The sequence below is a fragment of the Sardina pilchardus genome, chromosome 5 (assembly GCF_963854185.1).
Source record: "Sardina pilchardus chromosome 5, fSarPil1.1, whole genome shotgun sequence".
Classification (NCBI taxonomy): domain Eukaryota; kingdom Metazoa; phylum Chordata; class Actinopteri; order Clupeiformes; family Clupeidae; genus Sardina; species Sardina pilchardus.
In genome coordinates, this window is record NC_084998.1 from 13,938,149 (window position 1) to 13,957,270 (window position 19,122).

Below are 19,122 nucleotides of genomic sequence, written 5' to 3' on the forward strand. Positions count from 1 at the left end.
TTCCACACAAGCTGCTGACATGGTTATTATTATCACAACTTCTATGTCTAACTATCTTGATGTTTCACATGATGTAGTGTAATAACCTATCTTTAGCCTCATGTCTGAAGCTCAAGCCGCACTCCAAGCAGGTCTCTCCTCATTACGAAGGCTTGCATAGAGACAAGGTAACGACCACATTTCCTGTTTGTAACTGAAAAAGACAAGTCACAGGGTAAAAATAGCAGATAGGTTGACAAAAACAACCCGGCAATGAAACAGCGGTGATACACCATGACCTGATCGAGGAGGCGAGATGGTGCCACATGTCCAAAACTAGCCCACTGCTAGCCGCATAATGACGGGTGAGATGTGAGATGCATTCTTAAGGCTTTTAAAGAAACCAACATTGATCTAGTTTTTCTTTAAAAAAAAAAAGCTTAATTTCCTTGTTAAATGGCAACTATTCAAGGGTTAAGAAACATACAAATTTATACTCTTACATGTATGAACAGATTTTCATTTTGTTGGCTGGTTAAAAATAATTTGCACGTATTCAGTATCTGACACTGAAAAAACATTATTTTTTAGAAATATAAATGATCCACAGTTCTTTGTAAAATGGAAAATACCAAGTGAGAAACCTACACATCTCAGACATTTTTAACATGATAATGTGCATTTATCAAATAACCAGCAGTACTTTCTAGCAGCAACAGTTTTCAGAGTTTGGATTAAAATACTTCGGATTTTGTGCCTGTTAATCAATTTGGATACTTATAGATGCTTTGAAAGACACATTTGTCTGAGTTATTATACTTCGGAGAAGAATGTCGATTGTTGGCCTATACATTATATTGCTATTTAACTGCAGCTTGCATTTCAGAAAATACTGTATATCTTATGGGGAAACAATTCTTCTGTATGATAATATTTTGTAAAGATTTCACATTGTTCACGCATGAAAACTGAAATTTGTATTGAATTTCTCCCCCATTTCAGAATGTACACAGGCCTATATAGGTCTATCTCTGACCGGGCTGGCCTTGATGATTTCAGTCTGTTTAAATGTTTTGTTATATTCACTGAGACGCAGAGACCAAAAAGTAAGAGGTATGTAGCAATCTCGCAAAAGACCAAATCAGACATTTAATTCACAACCAGTGCGCATATACAGTATGTCATCAGAATTTTAGAATTGTTTAAGTGTTCCAGTTTCTTTAAGGCAGCTAGTGATAGATCTTGCTTTATACTGTACAATAGGTCATGATATATGAAATAGATAAATTACTTGACATACAGATTTGCACAATAGAATATTCAAATACATATATTTCAGTGTTAGAGCTTAAAGTTATACTCTATATACAGTATGTGACAAAAGAAATCTTTAACTTTTTTTATCAGATGCTGAGGAGCAGCTTTATGACTATTCTGAGCACAGCGAGAACAGGTACAGTATGGTTGAAATCGATGTCAGAGGTCATATTGATGACAATAGATTAATGCACGCATTCAAGTCTTTGTAATACAACACTGGTCATGGATTTGACTGCTCGTGCAGTTTTATTAGATTTCACAAATATGCTTTTAGGTTTGAGGAGGAAGTGCAACAACAGGAAAATCCAATCTATGGAAATATATGCACAAATGGGGGAGGTGAGTTGTATTTTATGTGCATGCTTATGAAAAAGGGTCGAATTTAAGTGCCTGCCCTAATTTCTGTCTTGCTGAAGCATTCAAACAGTGTTTCTCAACCACTAGGCTGGGGCCCATTGATAGGCCGCGGAGCGCAATCTGATGTTTTCAAGCTAAAATATTTTTTTTTTAGTTGAGCACAACATCAAAGTAGTATATTATATGTTGCAACTTTAAACAATGTCATCAGTTTGAGGCGCTCAGTTTGACAGGCGTTATGCTGTGGTAAAATACATAGTGAAAAATGGAAAAGTTTCTAAAGTGAAGAAATGCCAACGCTAGTGATGGGCCTATATTTTACTAAACGCTACTAAGGTTCTGTGAAACACAATCCAGATCACATAAAATATGGTTTTGACAATGGAGGTGACGATGTTGAGGTCAAAGCCCAGTGTCAGTCCAAAGCCTTTCAAAACTGATGCGGCATCTGAAGACAACACACACGAACTTGGCTGCTTAGCCAGTTGACTAAAAGAAAAGAAAATGGACTTCAGCTGCAGAAAACATTTTGGGAAGCTTTTTTATAAATGTTATTCGTTACAAATATCAATACTGTAGGTGGGTCTTAAAGCAGAAAAGGTTGAGAACCCCTGGTATATTGTATATTAAAGTGATTCAATTTCATGTAAAACATCAATCTCTTCTAAATAAAGTCCTTGGTTAGGTCTAATTAGATCAGATTTGGAGGCTATTCTAATACACTTGACTCACATTCTAGTACATTTGACTCATCAGTATTTTTGTATCACTGAAGAATTTCTTTAACTTTTCTTTCTTTTTTTGATTTTTTTTTTTTTTTTAATTCTGTTCCTTACATTATTCCCATCCCTGCTTGTGCTCCAGAATCGGAGGCAGCAAATGAGATGTGCTACGAACCAATGACAGGCCGGGACCCCACACCAAGTCAAAGGGTTTGTCTATATTTTATGTATCAATCCTCATGGAAACACTTGATATAAACTGTGTTTTCCTGTAAAATGTAACAATATTCTGTTTATATATTTATTGCCGTTAAACTGTGAATAATAACACACAAGAACATGTGACATGACGTAACACGAACAGTTTAAAGAAAGCAATAGCTATCCCCTGCATGTTCATTATCTTGTGGATTAATTTTCACTCACAGGTTGTAAAAAAATGGCTTCAGTCTATGGATGCTAAGAGATGAGATGACCTAATAGCAAGAAAGAAGAAGCCTGAATAGTTAGTTTGAGGGAGAAATTTTACACAATATTACCTGCCTGTAATATACGTAGGCCTCACAACCATATCATGAACAACAATGTATCGTCAGACGTTTCTATACTCATATGAAGGATATGAACATCCCATAGAGCGTTGTTCTCCATCTGCTGTATGGGCCAATTGCTCTCTCAGATAAAGAGAGAAACATGTTGCCAAACATACCCAAGGTGATGTTGCTGCTTGTTTTATTTATTTTTATTTTTTTCCAAATGTGTTTAGTTCACTATAGCTGAATTACATGCCCCTGTCTCTTCAGTCAGTTTGGAAAAGTCCTGTAATTACCTACCTCTTCATTTTTCACACTATTCAAACAAACTATTAGATTTTTTTCAACCTGTTACTGACTCTGAACTCAAAGCCATAGGGCCATAATTTATTTAAATGACAGGTGAAGTGCAAAGTGATACATCAATTAGTGTCAATTATACCACAAGTAAGAGCCTGCGCACATATCCTCCTTTACATTACGGCTTTATGTCACATGGACGCTTCATGTCTGACCTTGAACTCCGCAGCGCGTCGGGGTTCTGTTCATCCTGTTGGGAATTATTTTCCGATAATGACCGGCGTTCTATACATTATCCCTTACTTACTTTTTCTGCCATATTTCTAGAAGTGCTGTCCATATCATATACTGTATGAAGCGTTGTTACATGAATCACATCAACAATTCCTTTGTACAGTTGTAGTGGGTGTAGCAATGTCTTGCCACATCAAAGGACAATGGACACTTCGATGTCCATCTTTTAGATATCATGTAAATATAATGGCTGATGAACAAACGGGATCTCTAGTATTGAAATGCAATTCTTATAAAATCACTACAAAACAATGTCACCTCATCAACTGCAGTTCAGTCTCGCGATATGGAGACCCAAATCAGAAAGTGAGTTATTTATCCCGTTCAAAATTGATTACAGCCATCAGATGTCTCCTATGCTTCTCTGGACCTGAGAAATGCCAAAAAGCACAAAAAGAAGCGCAAGTACCAGCAGAACCAGAACCAGAACCAGAGCCAGAGCCAGACCACTCAGACCCAGAAGGCCCAGTCGCACGCGGTGGCGGCGGCGCCGTCCCAGGGCTGTCTGGACGTGGCGGAAGGCGAGGAGGCCGTCGCCCTGCCCTCCAGGAGCAGCAGCCTCATGGTGTCCCGCCACAGCATCTACCTCAACAGCCAGCAGATCGCACAGGAGGCCCAGGAGCTGGACAGAGAGCGGGACAAGCCGACGCAAGACCTGGGAAATGGACAGGGCAACTGCACAGAGGAGTGGTGAGGGCAGGAGAGAGAAAAGAATTCCATTTTTTTTTATTTTACACTGTACCTAATTAAGTATGTAATAAATAACTCTTAAATAAATAAGCACATGTGAATGTACATCTTGTGTGTTTGAATATTCCTACACTAAAGTTTTAAACCTTCACTCAGAAATACAATATGTACAGACTCATTTATTTGTACATGATTCATATATTAAAGCATCACTCTGGAGTTTTGATCTACAACTATCAAGCCAAATGCCTGCAAAGCCACGACCAGCCAGAAGGCACTATATTGTTATGATAGCTTGCTATAACAATATAGTTTGTGTTTAGCTATGTATACTGTGGAAGCTTTTCTTGTATTTTCATAGGTTTAGTCCTGAACCACAGAACTGCCATCACAGCCTGGACAACTATAGTGGGAAAACCTTTTGGATGATGACTTGACTTAGCTGGATGATTGAAATAAATATTAGTTTTATTATTATATTATTACCTATGTCAGCATGATAACATTCAATCAAGTGAAATAATGAATGTGTACAATTAAAAATTGTACTGTAGCATATTTGTATTGTAGTCTAACTGTTTGCTGTCTTGTTGCTCAATCTTAATGCATACTGTTCGTAGTCATGCTCAGTACTTGGGAGTGCTTCTAGATGAGGCTATTGCTCTCTTTCTGTATGCTCTGTCACTGAAATACCTTGCTTAAAAGTCCAGCTTATCAGACGCAAACTAACGAAAGCGGTCGACAAGATGCTGAATAAAAAAGCACAACTTCTGGATGAAAGCGCACTGGCATACGAGGTAGCTTCAAGAAACGTCCTTCGCAAACACGTAACAGAGATCTAAGCGTGGACCATCAAGAGTGCCAAGACAGTGGATGGAAAAACTGCAATTATGTGCTTTTGTCTACTGCACACTTGCAACGACAATGACAACAATAGAAAGGGGTAGTAGCAAAATGGGGCTTTTCTCATGTACAAAAGAGAAAAGCCTTGTGGATACTATACCAACACTGCTCTCGCTGCAAAGGTGTAGCTGTATTTCAAAACCCACAAAGTAGAGAGTATAGGCCTCATGAAAAATCAATCAAAGACATTTAGATTCACCTGCAGGGAACATCATCAGTTATGTTGTTGTTTTCATAAGAATGACATCTGGTGGATCCATTCAACAAATCTATTATGGAGCATGTTGTTTATATATATATACAGTATATAAGATAACATTTCATTACAAGTGAAGGGCTATTGGAGAGCATGATGCTCTTCAGTTTGGGTGAGACTTTAGGTGACACTTGCATTACCTGATTTCCCCTGCACTGTGGCTCCCTCTACAGGCCTCTGCTCTTGGTGCGTTAGTCATTTTCACACAAAAGCAAACACATCCACAACTCCCCTCATAATTAGCCTTTGAGGGTTATGGATACAGATTAATCAGATTGTTCATTCGGGACCTTTGAAATGTGACAGAGACTTATGAGGACATTCATATTTCTAGGATATATTTTGTCCTTTCGCAAAAATAATTTAATAAAGTGGCAAAGGGAATTGAGTGTTTCAGTATTTTCATTAAGTTCAATGGTAAGTATCCCATTGAACTTCTTGAAGGATAGTTTTCAGTTAAATGTCTCTTATCAGGTGATCACTAGTCATCAGTTCACTGCTTCCAAATACTCTAGCTCGCATTCTTTTAAAGGCTCTGTGGTGGTGGGTCATGCACAGGCAGCAATGTTTGCACCAGACATAGCCAAGGGGCTGGCTCATCCAGTATCCCACAAACCCACAAATAGAATGACTTAAAGGTAGTTTGTGATTATGTCAAATCAGGCACCATACCAGTCACTGGGCATACTGACATGCCATTTTCCCATTATGACGGTGTACCATCACAATCATTTTGAAGCTGTTGCTTAAGGTAAACATTAAACTACCGCAATATTACTTGGCTTGAAACGGTCCAAATGTGGAGGTGATGATGAGAATTCATCTGTCTATTTCTCTACCAGCTGGCATGGTAACCACTAATCCAGTCCACTTTTAACCAATTACAAGAGTGAAAGTAGCTCTTCATCAGCAGTTCACATGACAGCACAAAGGGCCTCCATCTTGAAGATGTCAAAGGATCTCATTTAGCTTGGAACACAGAACAAGCCTTTCAGTGTTTGAGAGAGCAACGTTACATAAATGACCATCTGATATGCAAGGGATGAGGGCTTAATGTCATAAGCCTGAAGGGTTTTAGCAAGAGGCCTGTGTGTGATCACTGACACTGTGTAACAGAAGGTTGAATTTAAAAGTGGGAAGAGGACCAAAACCAAGCTGTCTGACAAGGCCAAACACCAGTGGCAAATAGTGGTTATACTTTAGTGACCTCTGTTATGTCTGTCCAACATGCCATGTTTGTAAGAGTATTTTATCAGATATAAAGAAAGCTTTGGATGACATTTTAGAATTGGCTCAATATGTAGATTTAAAGATGTTGGCTGTTGATTATGCCATTGAATATGTGCTTAGGTTGAACTTTCCTCCCCTCATCTTCCTACAGAAAATGTGCTATTTCTATTATAATCTGAAACCTAAAATGCAAAATGGTTACTTAAGTTTGAACTGTTGTAAACTCCTCACATTAATTCTGTTACACCATCCATTTTTGTTTCATGCTGTGTCTGCCTATTATGTTTCAATTATCATTTCAAGATTTCTCTCCAGCACTGAATCTTTTTAATAAAAAGGTTCACAGTCATTACATATATGTGCAATGTTTGAGCATTTAGTTATTTTCATTTAGTTAGCGCATTTTTGTATTTGATTAATCATTCTGTAACAACAAAAGAGAACAGTCTGTTTAACTCAAGATGAGGACTGGGAATCGCCTCCAGAGCCATTGGTGCTTGAAGTAGACATGCCTTTGGTCAGATCTGCAGCTTTAGGTTCAGGGACAGGAACAGGAGCAGGTGCAATGGCATCTGATGCGGCATTCATCAAACCAGGTACTGAGGCGCTAAACTCTGGTGGTGATGGTACAGTGACCGTGGGCAGGGCTGGCGTTACTGTGGACGGCAGCTCTAAGAGTGAAGGAGTCATCTTTTCCACAGAAACGCTGAGAGAAGGTATCTCGGTCACTACTGGTGGTATAGAAAAGGGTATCATTGGTCCTTCAACAGCTATGGGCAATGCTACCTTTGCTTCAGAGGATACAACAGGGGCTTCTGATATACCAGAGAGTAGGCCCACTGGACCTGACAGTTCTGGTGGAGCTGGTGACAGGACAAAGGCTGGTTCACCGTTCCCAGCACCGTTTGTGAAGGACGGTCCATTCATCACCGGCATGTCTGCAGCAGGTGGAACTACGCCAGATAGATCTGCCACTGCTGCTGTGGCTTCATGGACAAACACAGGTGGAGGTGGGGCATCTGTGGTGATGACGGGCGCTGCCATGTCTGGCGTGATGCCAACAGGCACATGTGTGGCTTCCAGGCCTGGCATCGCTGGCACCGCTGCCTGCTCCACTCCTGCACTGGCAGCCTGAGCCTCTGCTCGGTCCAGCTCAGCAGCCTTGCTCTCCATCTCCTGCATCCGCCGCTGCACCATTTCAGGCATTAGCTGCACGTAGGTGCCCATCAGGCGGTGGTTGGAGCGGATGAGCTTACCAGCGCAGCTATCAGTACAACGCTCCTAAAGGCAAACACAAATACCAGAAAGCAATAGGCTATAGGTCAGTATTTATATATGACATCTAGAGGACCAGAAACATCATCTATTACAGATTAATCTATTTACGATGTTCATAGGGCCTGCAGTGATACGTTGCCAAAAAAGATCACATTTGTACCTCGACCACCTAACAGATGCATAGCTGACCATAAAGCAAGGATGACTAATAGCCTAAGACTCATTGCTTCTTCAATTTCATATTAATCGCCTTACCTCGTCCATAGTAAGAGCTCTGTAATTGAAGTTGGTTGTGCATCGCTGAAAGCAGATCTCGGTCATCCGATTGTAAACTAACAGGAAATCCTTTAACTGAAAAAAATAATGTGTTTAGTTAAAACAGTAGGCTACAATTAAATGTATTCTACTGGACTTTCTAACGCATAGGCCTACGGTTAACTTACATTTCGTAGCTGCTGTTCTTGATCCATTTTAATACACCTGCAGTCCCCGATGAAATAGGTCTATGTATCTCGTTTAAATGCAATGTGGTGCCTAACGTCTTAATGTATCATTGATATAGTTGTAATTTGTAATACAATATCGCCCAAATGTCACGATAAACAACGGCAATTCTTCCCAGACGTGTGGCTCATGACTTTCACAAGTGCGACGCCATGTTTCTCTTAGACACGCCTACTTGGCTTCTTCTTAGTGTTACAGTCGGAACAACATTCTGTAAAATGTATGCATACAGCCTCCTACTGTGGTGGAGTGGGCCTACACCCACAGTAAAATAAAGTAGGCTTATTTTTTTTATAAAGTAGACAGTAAAAGAAACACATGTTTAGGCTGCTGTTGGTTAAATGCTGTTGTGCGTAAAAGAGCCCCAGTAAACTCAGTTTATGATCACATTTAAGTTTTAAGAAAGTGTGTACTAGGCCTACATGCATCAGTCTTGTTTTTATGACTAAATCACTTGGCTTCTCAAAAATACTTTCAACCAATTTCTCGAACATAAGGCTGGGATTATACTTGCCGTTAGACCAAGCGTAAGCGTATGCGCCCGTGTGCGACCTGCTGTGTCCTGTGTACAGACTCGCTGCAGCATTACGCACCTTACTGGAGGTCTTCACCAGGGGGAGACTATTAGCCTAATATCAGATGTGGATGTGGCCATGTGCCATTGTTTACTCTCATGATTGCCACCAGCTTTGATGTCGATAATGCATCTTGCAGTCACTTTCTTTTGGTAATGATCGCCCCCTACTTTCTTGTCAGTATTGCATCTCGCGGACGCGTCGTGTTCGCTTGCGACGACGTGCACGACCGACGCACCAAATGACCGCAAAATACGCGAGGCAGCCATGATGCGTACACGAACGCGTTGTCTACAGCAAGTCTAAACGTGCCTTAAGCCCTATAGGGCTATCAGTTCACTGAAAGTCTATGTCAGGGACAGGGTAGACATAGTAGTGTGCCTGTGACCTGTGTAATTTTACTGAGGGGCCCATCAGGGTGATACAGAACATATGTTTTTTGATGCATACCGGTAATATGGCTACAATATTCTGTAGTTTATTTTGACATTTCAAATTAGTGGTGTTTTGTTTATTTTAAAATAGGCTATTCTCTGATATATTTTTGCCCATCTCTGTTTGTACTGAACATAATCAAAATGTAACTATAATCTTAAATGAACAATGTAACTATAATCTTGAATTAACCAACTATCTGATTACACATTTTAATGTAATCTGGTCTGATTATAGTTACTTGGTTTTTGTAATCCAGTTACTATACAACCTTGTTAGCCACTGTAGGCCTAAGCCTACATAAAATCTGTCAGAAAGAGAGATGTAAATACCAGTTTCAAGAAGAAAAATATTTGTTTGTAAATTGTTTGTAATAAGTTGTCAGTGTAAGGGCTGGCTAGCTGGCCTGGGTCAAGATATGTACAGTACCTCATGCATAAGAGGCTTTTCAGGCAGCTCATTTGATTCCGGTGCCAGGTGTGTTTGAACCTGCCGCTATTGTTTATATAATTGGTGTCTACACAAACCTGGTTCTTTGCTGCAGTGAATCAGCATGTTACAATGCAAAAGGATTCATGTGTGTGTTAAAATTATCATTTTTGGGCTAACAAGATATTCAGTGTTGCACTGAACGTATAAGGAGCAGAATAGAAGATGCCGTTACAACACTGCTGCTAACGCTCCAAATGAATGAACTGCCTAAAGACCCTTTCGTCTCCTGTCCTCGCCTTCGCCAGGAAAGGAGCAGTGCCCTCAACACAGCTTTAGTCTCTGAACTCTGTCTTGCAGACAAACATCTAGATAGATAGATAGATAGATAGATAGATAGATAGAGAGATCTTTATTATTCACCCCAATATGCCTAGAATCAAGGAAACTCACATTCAGAAGAAAAAAAACCCAATAGGCCTACTGTAAGATCCAATAAAGAGACGAGGGAGTTGTAGGTAGTAAGAGAACTCTTTACTTCGAACTTGGCAACATCTTACACGGACATAGGTCTATCTTCTCCTGTTCAAAACCTAACTGAACATCCTGTTACTTCTTAGTCTCGCCTCGCGAGAGCACCCCCCAAGACTCACCAGAGAGCATGTACCTAAATAACATAACATAATATCAACATAAGTCCCAATACATTACAAATATGATGAAATGACAGCTATTGAATATTTACCAGAATTACTAAGGGAACTGACACCCGGAAGTAGTATATGCCAGAGCACATGCTGTCCTGCAACTCCTCATTTCCCCTTGGAAAGTCTAAACTCCAAGACTGATTTGGCTGTTTAGTGCTGCATTGGTGGGTTATTGTGGCACTTGGGAATTATTGTTTCTTATTTAACTTCCTATAATAGTGACAGTACCATAGGCCTACATCTGGTCAAAAGGAATATATTTGAATCAATATCTTGTAGTATATGCCTAGGATGAGGGAAACTCATTCACAAAAAAAAAAAAAAAAAAAAAAATTACAGCTGTGAAATGACATCTATTCACCAGAATTACTAGGGAACTGACACCTGAAAATAAAATGTCAGTAGAGCACGTGCTGTCCTGCAACTCCTCATTTCCCCTTGGAAAGTCTAAATAAACTCCAGGACTGGTTTGGCTTCTTGTTTAGTGCTGCATTGGGGGTTATTGCGGCACTTTGGAATTATTGTTCCTTATTTAACTTCCTATTTAGTGATAGTATTGTAGGCCTACTTGAATCTAGTCAAAAGGGAGTGGTAACTTTTATAAAGCTGGTTCAGGTGATAGGCTGCATTCTGTCTAGTTGTTGTTGTTGTTGTTGTTTGTTATTACAATGTAATGCAATAGATTTAAAGCAGCATTCTGTCTTAACTAGCATAATACCAGATTATACAATGATTGCAATATTTGATAACATTGTGGTGTGCCTGTGGCGAGCCCTAGCTGTTTGACCAGATAGAATACAGAGTGCACGGACTTGGTCAGGGTTAGATGTATGTCTTTCAGATGACCATCTCTAAAAGGTGTCACAACAAAGTGAAGTTGTTGTTGTTTGAAGTTGCTGAAGTTGTTGATTCTAGCAAATCCATATGCTAAGTTCACTAAACACTCAAAGAAAATGGCGGGTGTCATGCAGTAGGCTATAAATAACTTAATTTTAAATAAAATATGGTAAACTTGGTCATGCTTGATTCAATATAGGTCCTCCTGTAGCTTTGAAACGGCTCACGTGATAGGTCAGCTGACGATATGAACCGATCACAAGACCAGCTGTGACTTGTTGTTGTTGCTAATAAGGTCTGATTGTCCCAGATAATTACTGAAGTCGGAATATTTAACTTGTAGACGTTTTGGAACATCCGCGCGTTTAGTAGCTTTGTTGCTTCCTTCATTCAGCGAGCGGTCCACGAAATAAGTCAGCAGCCGGCCAGCCACCTTTCTGTCTTCCTTCCTGTTTTGTTGACGATTGCACCGCAAGAGCACATCCTTGAACTTATGTGTGACCTGCAGTAGGCTAGCCGCATGTTAGTCTTCTTTCAGCCGTGACTGTTCGCGATAGAGGGTGCGGATTTAGTGCAGCATTTTTGCGTAAACTACTGGAATAACAATCCGAAGAGAAGGAGCTTTCTGTATTTGTGCACTGTAGCACGTTGGTAGAGCTGCAACCCGTTTCACTTTATGGAGGTTTAAATGTTAGCCACCATGAATACGCTCAAAGTGTCCTTCTTTGGCTTTTCTTGTCTCTTCGTCACGGTCACCTTGATCAATTTCGGTTCATCAATCCCTCTGCAAGAGACGAATGTTGGTCAGGTGAGCTTTGTAGAGCAATTGGGTCGATTTGGTGTCGGATTCAACTGGCGCAACCTCACGTGTCCTCTGTGCAAGACACTTTTCACCGCCCTAGACATCGCATTGTTGGTAAGAACACATTTTAATCACACAACTTTTGTTTGTCAGCAGTTCTTTGTCTTAGCAACTTTGTTTGAAGTTTGAAAAACTGGAACATCGAGCTGGAAAGCCTATCCCAGTCAGCGAAGCAGGTTGAAAACAAAACTGGTAGCCTAAGTAATAAACCGCTCACAAAAAGTAAGGAAACTTGACTTTGGCCCATTATATCTCCACTTTAATAATACCAATCACTAAAGTGTTTTATGTCATTTTCATCGTTTATTAGTCACCTTTACAATGAGGTACAGCTTGTAAGCATTGGGCTCCCATGGAATGAGTAACACAAGCAAACGTGTAAGTAGTGCCAATGAAAAATGTGCCAAAATGGGCTGTCATGCTGTTTGAATTCACCTTTGTTACTTCAAGCATTGACGATTGCACTCTCCCATAGCAATGAGGAAAACAAAACATGTTAGGCATACATTCGTTCATTTTATACTCAGTGTCAGGGTCCTCAGTAGTGTGTAGAGGATCCATATGCAGCCAAAACAGCTTGGCACCTTCTTCTCATGCTGGTCACCAACCTGGCTATATTCTGCTGTGGGATGGCATTCCATTCCTCGATAAGGATCTGTTAAGTCAGCCAACCTGGTTCTGTTGGTGACTCTGGCACGTACAGCACGCCCAATCTGATCTCACAAGTGTTCAATTGGGTTGAGGTCTGGACTCACGTCACGGCAGGCCATTCTATCCTCTCCACTCCCACATTCTGGAGGTACTCTCTGATGATCCCAGCTCTATGGGGGCGAGAGTTGTCATCCTGGAGGATGGCATTTGGTCCCATATTCTGGAGATATGGAATTGCCACTGGCTCCAGAATCTCATCCCGGTATCTAAACTCACCTGGTAGCACTTGAAGCCAAAACGAGATGTCTGGCAGCTTACTGGCCATTTTGGCACATTTTTGGTTGGCACTACTCAGACATTTGGCTGTATTGCTCATTCCATGATTGCCCTATGCTTACAAGCTATACCTCATTGTAAAGGTGACAAATCAATGATAAAAATGAGATGAACCACTTTACTAGTTGGTATTACTAAAGGGGAGATATAATGGGCCAAAGTCAAGTTTCCTTACTTTTTGTGAGCAGTTTATATAAGTGGACTGCATCTTGACACCATGTAGCCTGTAACTTCATGGGAGGGGATAGATAGACTGTTTTCAGACCTTGTTAGTCACACATTGAGTCAGACTAAGACTTACAGAGAAATATAACACCATTGTGGCAAAACTGTCAGTGCATGCATGCATGCTCATGTACTGTGAAGAGGAGGGGGGGGGGGGGGGAGTGTTTAATTGTGTTAACCTCAGCTTCATGAACATTTGCATGTCCCCCACCACCACCCATCACCCATCACATCATCTTTCCTGTTCACAGAGTGACACAAATAAGGAGCGAGTGGCTCACGCCGTGAGTGAAGCTTGCATCCGCCTGCACCTGGCAGACGAGCATGTGTGCCGCGAGATCATCGAGCTGTTCAGCGACGACTTCATCACTACGCTGCAGAAGTCCATCCTGTGGCCGACGGAGGCCTGCGCCGTCCTCGTAGGCCCCAGCTGCGGCCACTTCGACATCTACGCGCCTTGGAACGTCACCCTGCCGGCGGTGCCCAAGCCGCCCATCACCCCGCCCATGCCACCCAAACCCGGTTCCCCCCAGAGCCGCGTGCTCTTCCTCACCGACATCCACTGGGACCGGGAGTACGCTGAGGGCAGCAACGCTGACTGCAAGGACCCGCTGTGCTGCCGCAACGGCTCGGGCCTGCCCAGCTGGAAGCACCATGGCGCCGGCTACTGGGGCACCTACAGCAAGTGCGACCTGCCCCTGCGCACCGTGGACAACCTCCTGGCGAACGTGGCCAAGGACGGGCCCTGGGACTGGGTCTACTGGACGGGCGACATCCCGGCGCACAACGTGTGGTCGCAGACGCGCGCGCAGCAGCTGATCGAGCTCACCACCATCTCGAGGCTCATTCACAAGCACCTGGGCCCCAACGTCGTCGTCTACCCGGCTGTGGGCAACCACGAGAGCACCCCGGTCAACAGCTTCCCACCGCCCTTCATCCACGGCAACCGTTCGTCCCACTGGCTCTATGACACCATGGCGGAGGAGTGGGCTGTGTGGCTGCCCCCTCAGGCCCTCCAAACCATCAGGTGACCAGACGACCCCCCTTTCATCCTCATTTTTATGTCTTGTCTTACGGTTGGAATGTCCCCTTCCAGTTGTTGGTCTCTGACAAATGTCAGAATCTTTCTGACAGTTGTACATTTTGTCTGTTGAAATTGTCAGCAGTTATAATTGATTGAACTCCTAGATTAACTTGGTGGAGTTGGTCCTTACTAATACAAGTGGATTTTCTTATTGTCAGTATTTGGATGTTCTTTGGATGTATTGTTTAATAGTTTTGTCACATTGTAAGAGAAAACCGTGTGTCCTCTAGTGCCTTGTGTTCAGTATCGAGTACGTCCTGTTTTGTGTTCCTCTTGTAACATGGCTACTGCTGATGTGTTCAGGCATGCTGGTTTCTACACGGTCCAGATCCAGCCAGGCTTGCGGCTGGTGTCCCTCAACATGAACTTCTGCGCCCGAGAGAACTACTGGCTCATGGTGAACTCCACGGACCCAGCGGACCAGCTGCAGTGGCTCGTCCACATCCTTCAGGATGCCGAGAACAAGGGCGAGAAGGTAGGCACTCGGCACAAGGCCATAGAACACTGAGAGAAAGAACATGGAGCCAGGAACATAGAATCAAAGAACCCTCATAAATAGAACACGGTTAGAAAGATAAACCATGGTCATCAGAGAATCCTGACAAAATGCAAACAGTAGCACATACCTCCTCAAAAGGCACTGGTTTTAATATTACACAGCCAGTCAAGAACCTTTATAGTCAAGAACCTTTATAGATGAATCATGGTCATCCAAAAGAACCATGTAAAGTTAACAAAAAAGCACTCTTTGCTTACAGTAGGCTCAATGTCTGCATGTCTGCTTGATGGTGCAATCATGCCATCTGTGTTTTGTCACTATAATGTTACAAGACAGTGGTTAGCTTTTCTGTTGCCTGAAAGGAGCCTTCAGTCTTAAAGTTAATTCCTGTTCTGACTTGCCAAAAAGGCCGTCGGGGATTAATTCAGTTGGATCAAAGCAATCTGCAAACGCCATAGCTTTACTTCTTAGTCTCCATGGTGTTAAGGCTAAATCAAAGTTTTTACTAAATCTGTGTATGATCCCTTTTATTTCAGAGTAATATGATTCAGTATTGCAGTTTTATTCTGGCTTTATTCTTTGCTGAGTTTGTGAGTTTAACAGCCTATTAAATGTTTCATTCAGTTGATGTTTTCTCCTTATTTCAGGTTCATATCATAGGACATATCCCACCTGGACTTTGTTTAGCCAGTTGGAGCTGGAACTATTATCACATAGTCAACAGGTCAGTGCCACACTAACCTCAGTTCATGGCCCTCTGCCCATTCCATTCCCATAATCCCCAAAAATATGCCTAGGAACCTTGGTGCAAAGTCATGAGGGTCTCCCACCAGAAATCACCCGTGTGTGTGATCCCTGTATCCGTGTTCATGGAATTATCAGGAGTTATCATGGTTTTACAGCTTACTTGCACAATGTACCCGTTTCTTGAGTACTTTTGACACAGCAAGACTGTGAATGATCAGTCAAATAATGTTTGTGGGTTTTGCCCATCATGTGATCCCTGATTTTAAGACTGACTTGTGTCAGCTTAAGGATTGGGTGAATGATTCTTTTTTTTATTGCCTGAGTTCTGAGTCCTGAGATTCTTTCAGTTCCTTTATTTTTTTTTAGAGTTTTGTTTGCCTTCATCTATGTTTTCAAATGCACCAATGTAACATGTTACAGGTTTTTTTTTTTCGATCACAATGGTTTCAGTTGGTCATCTGTGTGTGGATAATGTTCCTCTCTTGACCTAATTTTCATTTTTATTGATCTTAGTTTTGTGTGTGTTTCTTTTGTAGATACGAAGGCACCATCACGGGACAGTTCTTTGGTCACACCCATGTTGACGAGTTTCAGATGTTTTATGATGAGGAGACCATGTCCAGGCCACTGGGTGTTTCCTATATCGCACCAAGTGTCACCACGTTTGTTAACCTTAACCCAGGTAGATTCCATTTTAACCCATCTTGTTCATGACCTTCTTGTTTCTTTTCTCTTAATATACTACTTAATCATTGCTTTTTAAGCATTTAAACATAATGTTAACGTAATGTAAAATTATGTTAATGTAAACATAATTGTCGATTAATTTGATTACTAATTAGTTGTTCGATCGTTATAATGTCAGTCCAACCCAATACAAGATTAGCCAAATTGATATGTTTTTGTTTGTTTTTTCTTTGCTAGGCTATCGCGTGTATTACGTTGATGGAAACTACCCTGAGAGTTCCCGCTTTGTGCTGGATCACGAAACGTATATCCTTAACCTCACTGAGGCAAACAATCGGCCCAATGCCACCTCACCCCTCTCTGCTGCTGCCCCCGACCCCAACCCCAAATGGACCCTCCTTTACCGAGCCTCCAAGGCCTATGGCCTGACCAGCCTCTTCCCCTCCGACTGGCACGGCCTCATTCAGACCTTCCTGCAGGACGACCGGTACTTCCAGAAGTACTGGTACCTGATGCACAAGGGCCACGTGTCGGAGCCCTGCAAGGACACCTGCAAGACGGCCAACATCTGCTTCTTGAAGAGCAGCCGATACCAGGAGCTGGTGCAGTGCAACATCTTGAGCGGCCTCGGCCGCAAGAAGGAAGGATACGTCCGCAAAACAATGTGTTAACGTTTCAAGAGTGAGGAGAGGATAGACTGGTATTGGATCGTAGTCCAGAAAACAGATCAGGTGAATAATTTAGGATGCTGTGAAAAACTGCATGTGTGACACGGGTGTATTAATGCAGTCCTGGCTATTGACGTTTTGTGGCACTTTCTTTAAACGCGGGTGTTTAAAGATGGTTTTGTTCTCCATGGACTATGTTTAGCCATGATTTTTCTGTCTGGCATTAATTTGGGATCTATTAATTTCCTGATGTGTTGCACAAAAAAAAACTTAAACCTCTGAGTGGGCCTTGGGTTACACTGTGCTGGTCTTGGGTGTAGTTAGAGAAATAACGGATGGGTGATGTGGGCTCAATTTCCAAAGAATAAAGAAATGTAATGGGGGGAATTCATGCCTTAAAGTTCAAAAGTCTTGTGTGGTTTCTTCCACCGTCCCTGGCTTTTGTTGTAACCTATTTGCTTTGCCAATGCACTTTAGGATTATATGGCCAGCAAGCAAAACTTTGTCAATCACTGATTTATTTTGCTCTTCTGTGTGTGATCCTTCCACCTAGTGCCCAAAAATGAGCTGGGCTTCTTTTGTTCTCTTTTTTTTTTTTTGTTTGTTTGTTTTATTTTGTTGCAGTGTTAACCTACTGTTTACTATTTTGAGAGTAAGTAGTCATGAATTGTCCTTTAACAGGAATGCAGGTCTTCCAGCTGTTTGATCTCATTAGTGACTTAAATCACGTTGAAGTTGTTTAGCTTAATTATGTGATCACATGGAAAAAGTATTTGCATCATCCTGTGTGTACAATGTAAAATTTGAGTGACCTGTTGTCTTTAGAATTTTACTTTAAACTGTGCACATGAAATTGTAAGTTGACTTGACAATGACAACATAAATATCTTAATTCTTAATTGCCCTTTGTGAGTTGTTTGTCTTCTGGCACCCTTAATCATTCAAGGTATTTATAAACTCTGTATTATATCAATATCACAATTTACAGTATATTGCAGACCTATGGAACGAGTTAGGAGGGCTGCGCTGTAGTTCCTCTAATAGCTGAAGGTGTTTGTGAAGGTGCTCGTTGGTAGAAAAAAAAAAAATGATAATAGGTGAATTCACCAAGGCACTCTTCCAGAAAAAAGTTAAACATTTAATACATAGGCTTAATCATAAATGATCATTAATCATTCAAGGTATTTATAAACTCTATCAATATCACAATTTACAGTATATTGCAGACCTATGGAACGAGTTTGGAGGGCTGCGCTGTATTTCCTCTAATAGCTTAAGATGTTTGTGAAGGTGCTCGTTGGTAGAAAAAAAAATATTATAGGTGAATTGACCAAGGCACTCTTCCAAAAAAAAGTTAAACCTTTAATACATAGGCCTAATCATGAATGATCATTAAAAATGACAATAGGTTTCGGCCTGGGCTAGGCCTTAATCAGGGCAAAGTAGTTCTGCAAATTGCAGACCTACTTGTAGTTGAGCTAAAGCTGCTTAGGAAAAATGACCTGGTCATTCAGTCTTGTTGGACCATACTATATTAAGTTAGTCCAAGGAAAGAGTAGTAGAATAATTTAATGACTGATTTACGATGCACTTGATCAGTGACAATGTTTAACAGCATGGGAGTGTTTATTTGTTTATTCACTAGTTCGAAAAGGCTTATTCAGATGTGTGTAGGGAATTAAACATATTTTGTAAAAATAGATCCACAAATGATGTAACCTGTGTGGAGCTCAGCGAAACGCCTCTGGTGGAGCATGACTGAACTACAAGGGTCTGGTGAGAGTCAGGCTACAAATGATGACCAACATCCCAGTCGTGAGGAAGGTGAAAGTGTCCCTTTCCTGGTCAATGGCCTCTTTCATATCTAGTAAGTATCCAACTCATCTGATTTTTTTTTTTTTTTTTTTTAAAGAGTTAATTGGTAACAATGACTGATTTGTGTCAATGTTTTCAGGCCAGCTATGCAGTCGTGAGTGTCTTCACTCACCCTCCAAACAACTTAAGTAGATACAGA

General features: G+C 41.4%; 3 protein-coding genes across 4 annotated transcripts; 2 read left to right on the forward strand and 1 right to left on the reverse strand.

The window, feature by feature from the left end:
- Positions 1-236: 236 nt before the first annotated feature.
- On the forward strand, positions 237-4,300 carry LOC134079522 (uncharacterized). 2 transcript variants are annotated; one of them, XM_062535610.1, is made up of 6 exons: positions 237-344; positions 982-1,092; positions 1,387-1,432; positions 1,574-1,638; positions 2,521-2,588; positions 3,846-4,300. In XM_062535610.1, the coding sequence occupies exons 1-6, from the start codon at positions 338-340 to the stop codon at positions 4,197-4,199; spliced, it is 651 nt and encodes a 216-aa protein (XP_062391594.1). In that variant the 5' UTR covers positions 237-337; the 3' UTR covers positions 4,200-4,300. The 2 variants fall into 2 exon arrangements, with proteins under 2 accessions (XP_062391594.1, XP_062391595.1); XM_062535611.1 differs by having other exon boundaries at positions 240-351.
- A 2,588-nt stretch (positions 4,301-6,888) lies between these two features.
- On the reverse strand, positions 6,889-8,535 carry timm10b (translocase of inner mitochondrial membrane 10 homolog B (yeast)). The gene is made up of 3 exons (XM_062536569.1): positions 8,306-8,535; positions 8,118-8,213; positions 6,889-7,865 (listed from the first exon to the last, which is right to left on the reverse strand). Exons 1-3 carry the CDS (start codon positions 8,330-8,332, stop codon positions 7,041-7,043), a joined length of 948 nt encoding a protein of 315 aa, XP_062392553.1. The 5' UTR covers positions 8,333-8,535; the 3' UTR covers positions 6,889-7,040.
- A 3,077-nt stretch (positions 8,536-11,612) lies between these two features.
- Positions 11,613-18,007, forward strand: smpd1 (sphingomyelin phosphodiesterase 1). The gene is made up of 6 exons (XM_062536568.1): positions 11,613-12,265; positions 13,675-14,450; positions 14,811-14,982; positions 15,654-15,730; positions 16,290-16,435; positions 16,678-18,007. Exons 1-6 carry the CDS (start codon positions 12,038-12,040, stop codon positions 17,109-17,111), a joined length of 1,833 nt encoding a protein of 610 aa, XP_062392552.1. The 5' UTR covers positions 11,613-12,037; the 3' UTR covers positions 17,112-18,007.
- Positions 18,008-19,122: the final 1,115 nt, after the last annotated feature.

What these genes read in the sequence shown, in the direction of transcription:
- timm10b (XM_062536569.1), bottom strand. Translation starts at nt 8,332, where the DNA reads ATGGATCAAGAACAGCAGCTACGAAAT. An exon ending in AAGAACAGCAGCTACGAAAT is followed by an intron (nt 8,214 to 8,305) that starts GTAAGTTAACCG and finishes TATTTTTTTCAG; the next exon opens with TTAAAGGATTTCCTGTTAGT. An exon ending in GAGCTCTTACTATGGACGAG is followed by an intron (nt 7,866 to 8,117) that starts GTAAGGCGATTA and finishes GTTTGCCTTTAG; the next exon opens with GAGCGTTGTACTGATAGCTG.
- smpd1 (XM_062536568.1), top strand. Translation starts at nt 12,038, where the DNA reads ATGTTAGCCACCATGAATACGCTCAAAGTGTCCTTCTTTGGCTTTTCT. An exon ending in CCCTAGACATCGCATTGTTG is followed by an intron (nt 12,266 to 13,674) that starts GTAAGAACACAT and finishes TCCTGTTCACAG; the next exon opens with AGTGACACAAATAAGGAGCG. An exon ending in CCGAGAACAAGGGCGAGAAG is followed by an intron (nt 14,983 to 15,653) that starts GTAGGCACTCGG and finishes TCCTTATTTCAG; the next exon opens with GTTCATATCATAGGACATAT.
- LOC134079522 (XM_062535610.1), top strand. An exon ending in TCTGAGCACAGCGAGAACAG is followed by an intron (nt 1,433 to 1,573) that starts GTACAGTATGGT and finishes ATATGCTTTTAG; the next exon opens with GTTTGAGGAGGAAGTGCAAC. An exon ending in ACCCCACACCAAGTCAAAGG is followed by an intron (nt 2,589 to 3,845) that starts GTTTGTCTATAT and finishes AATTGATTACAG; the next exon opens with CCATCAGATGTCTCCTATGC.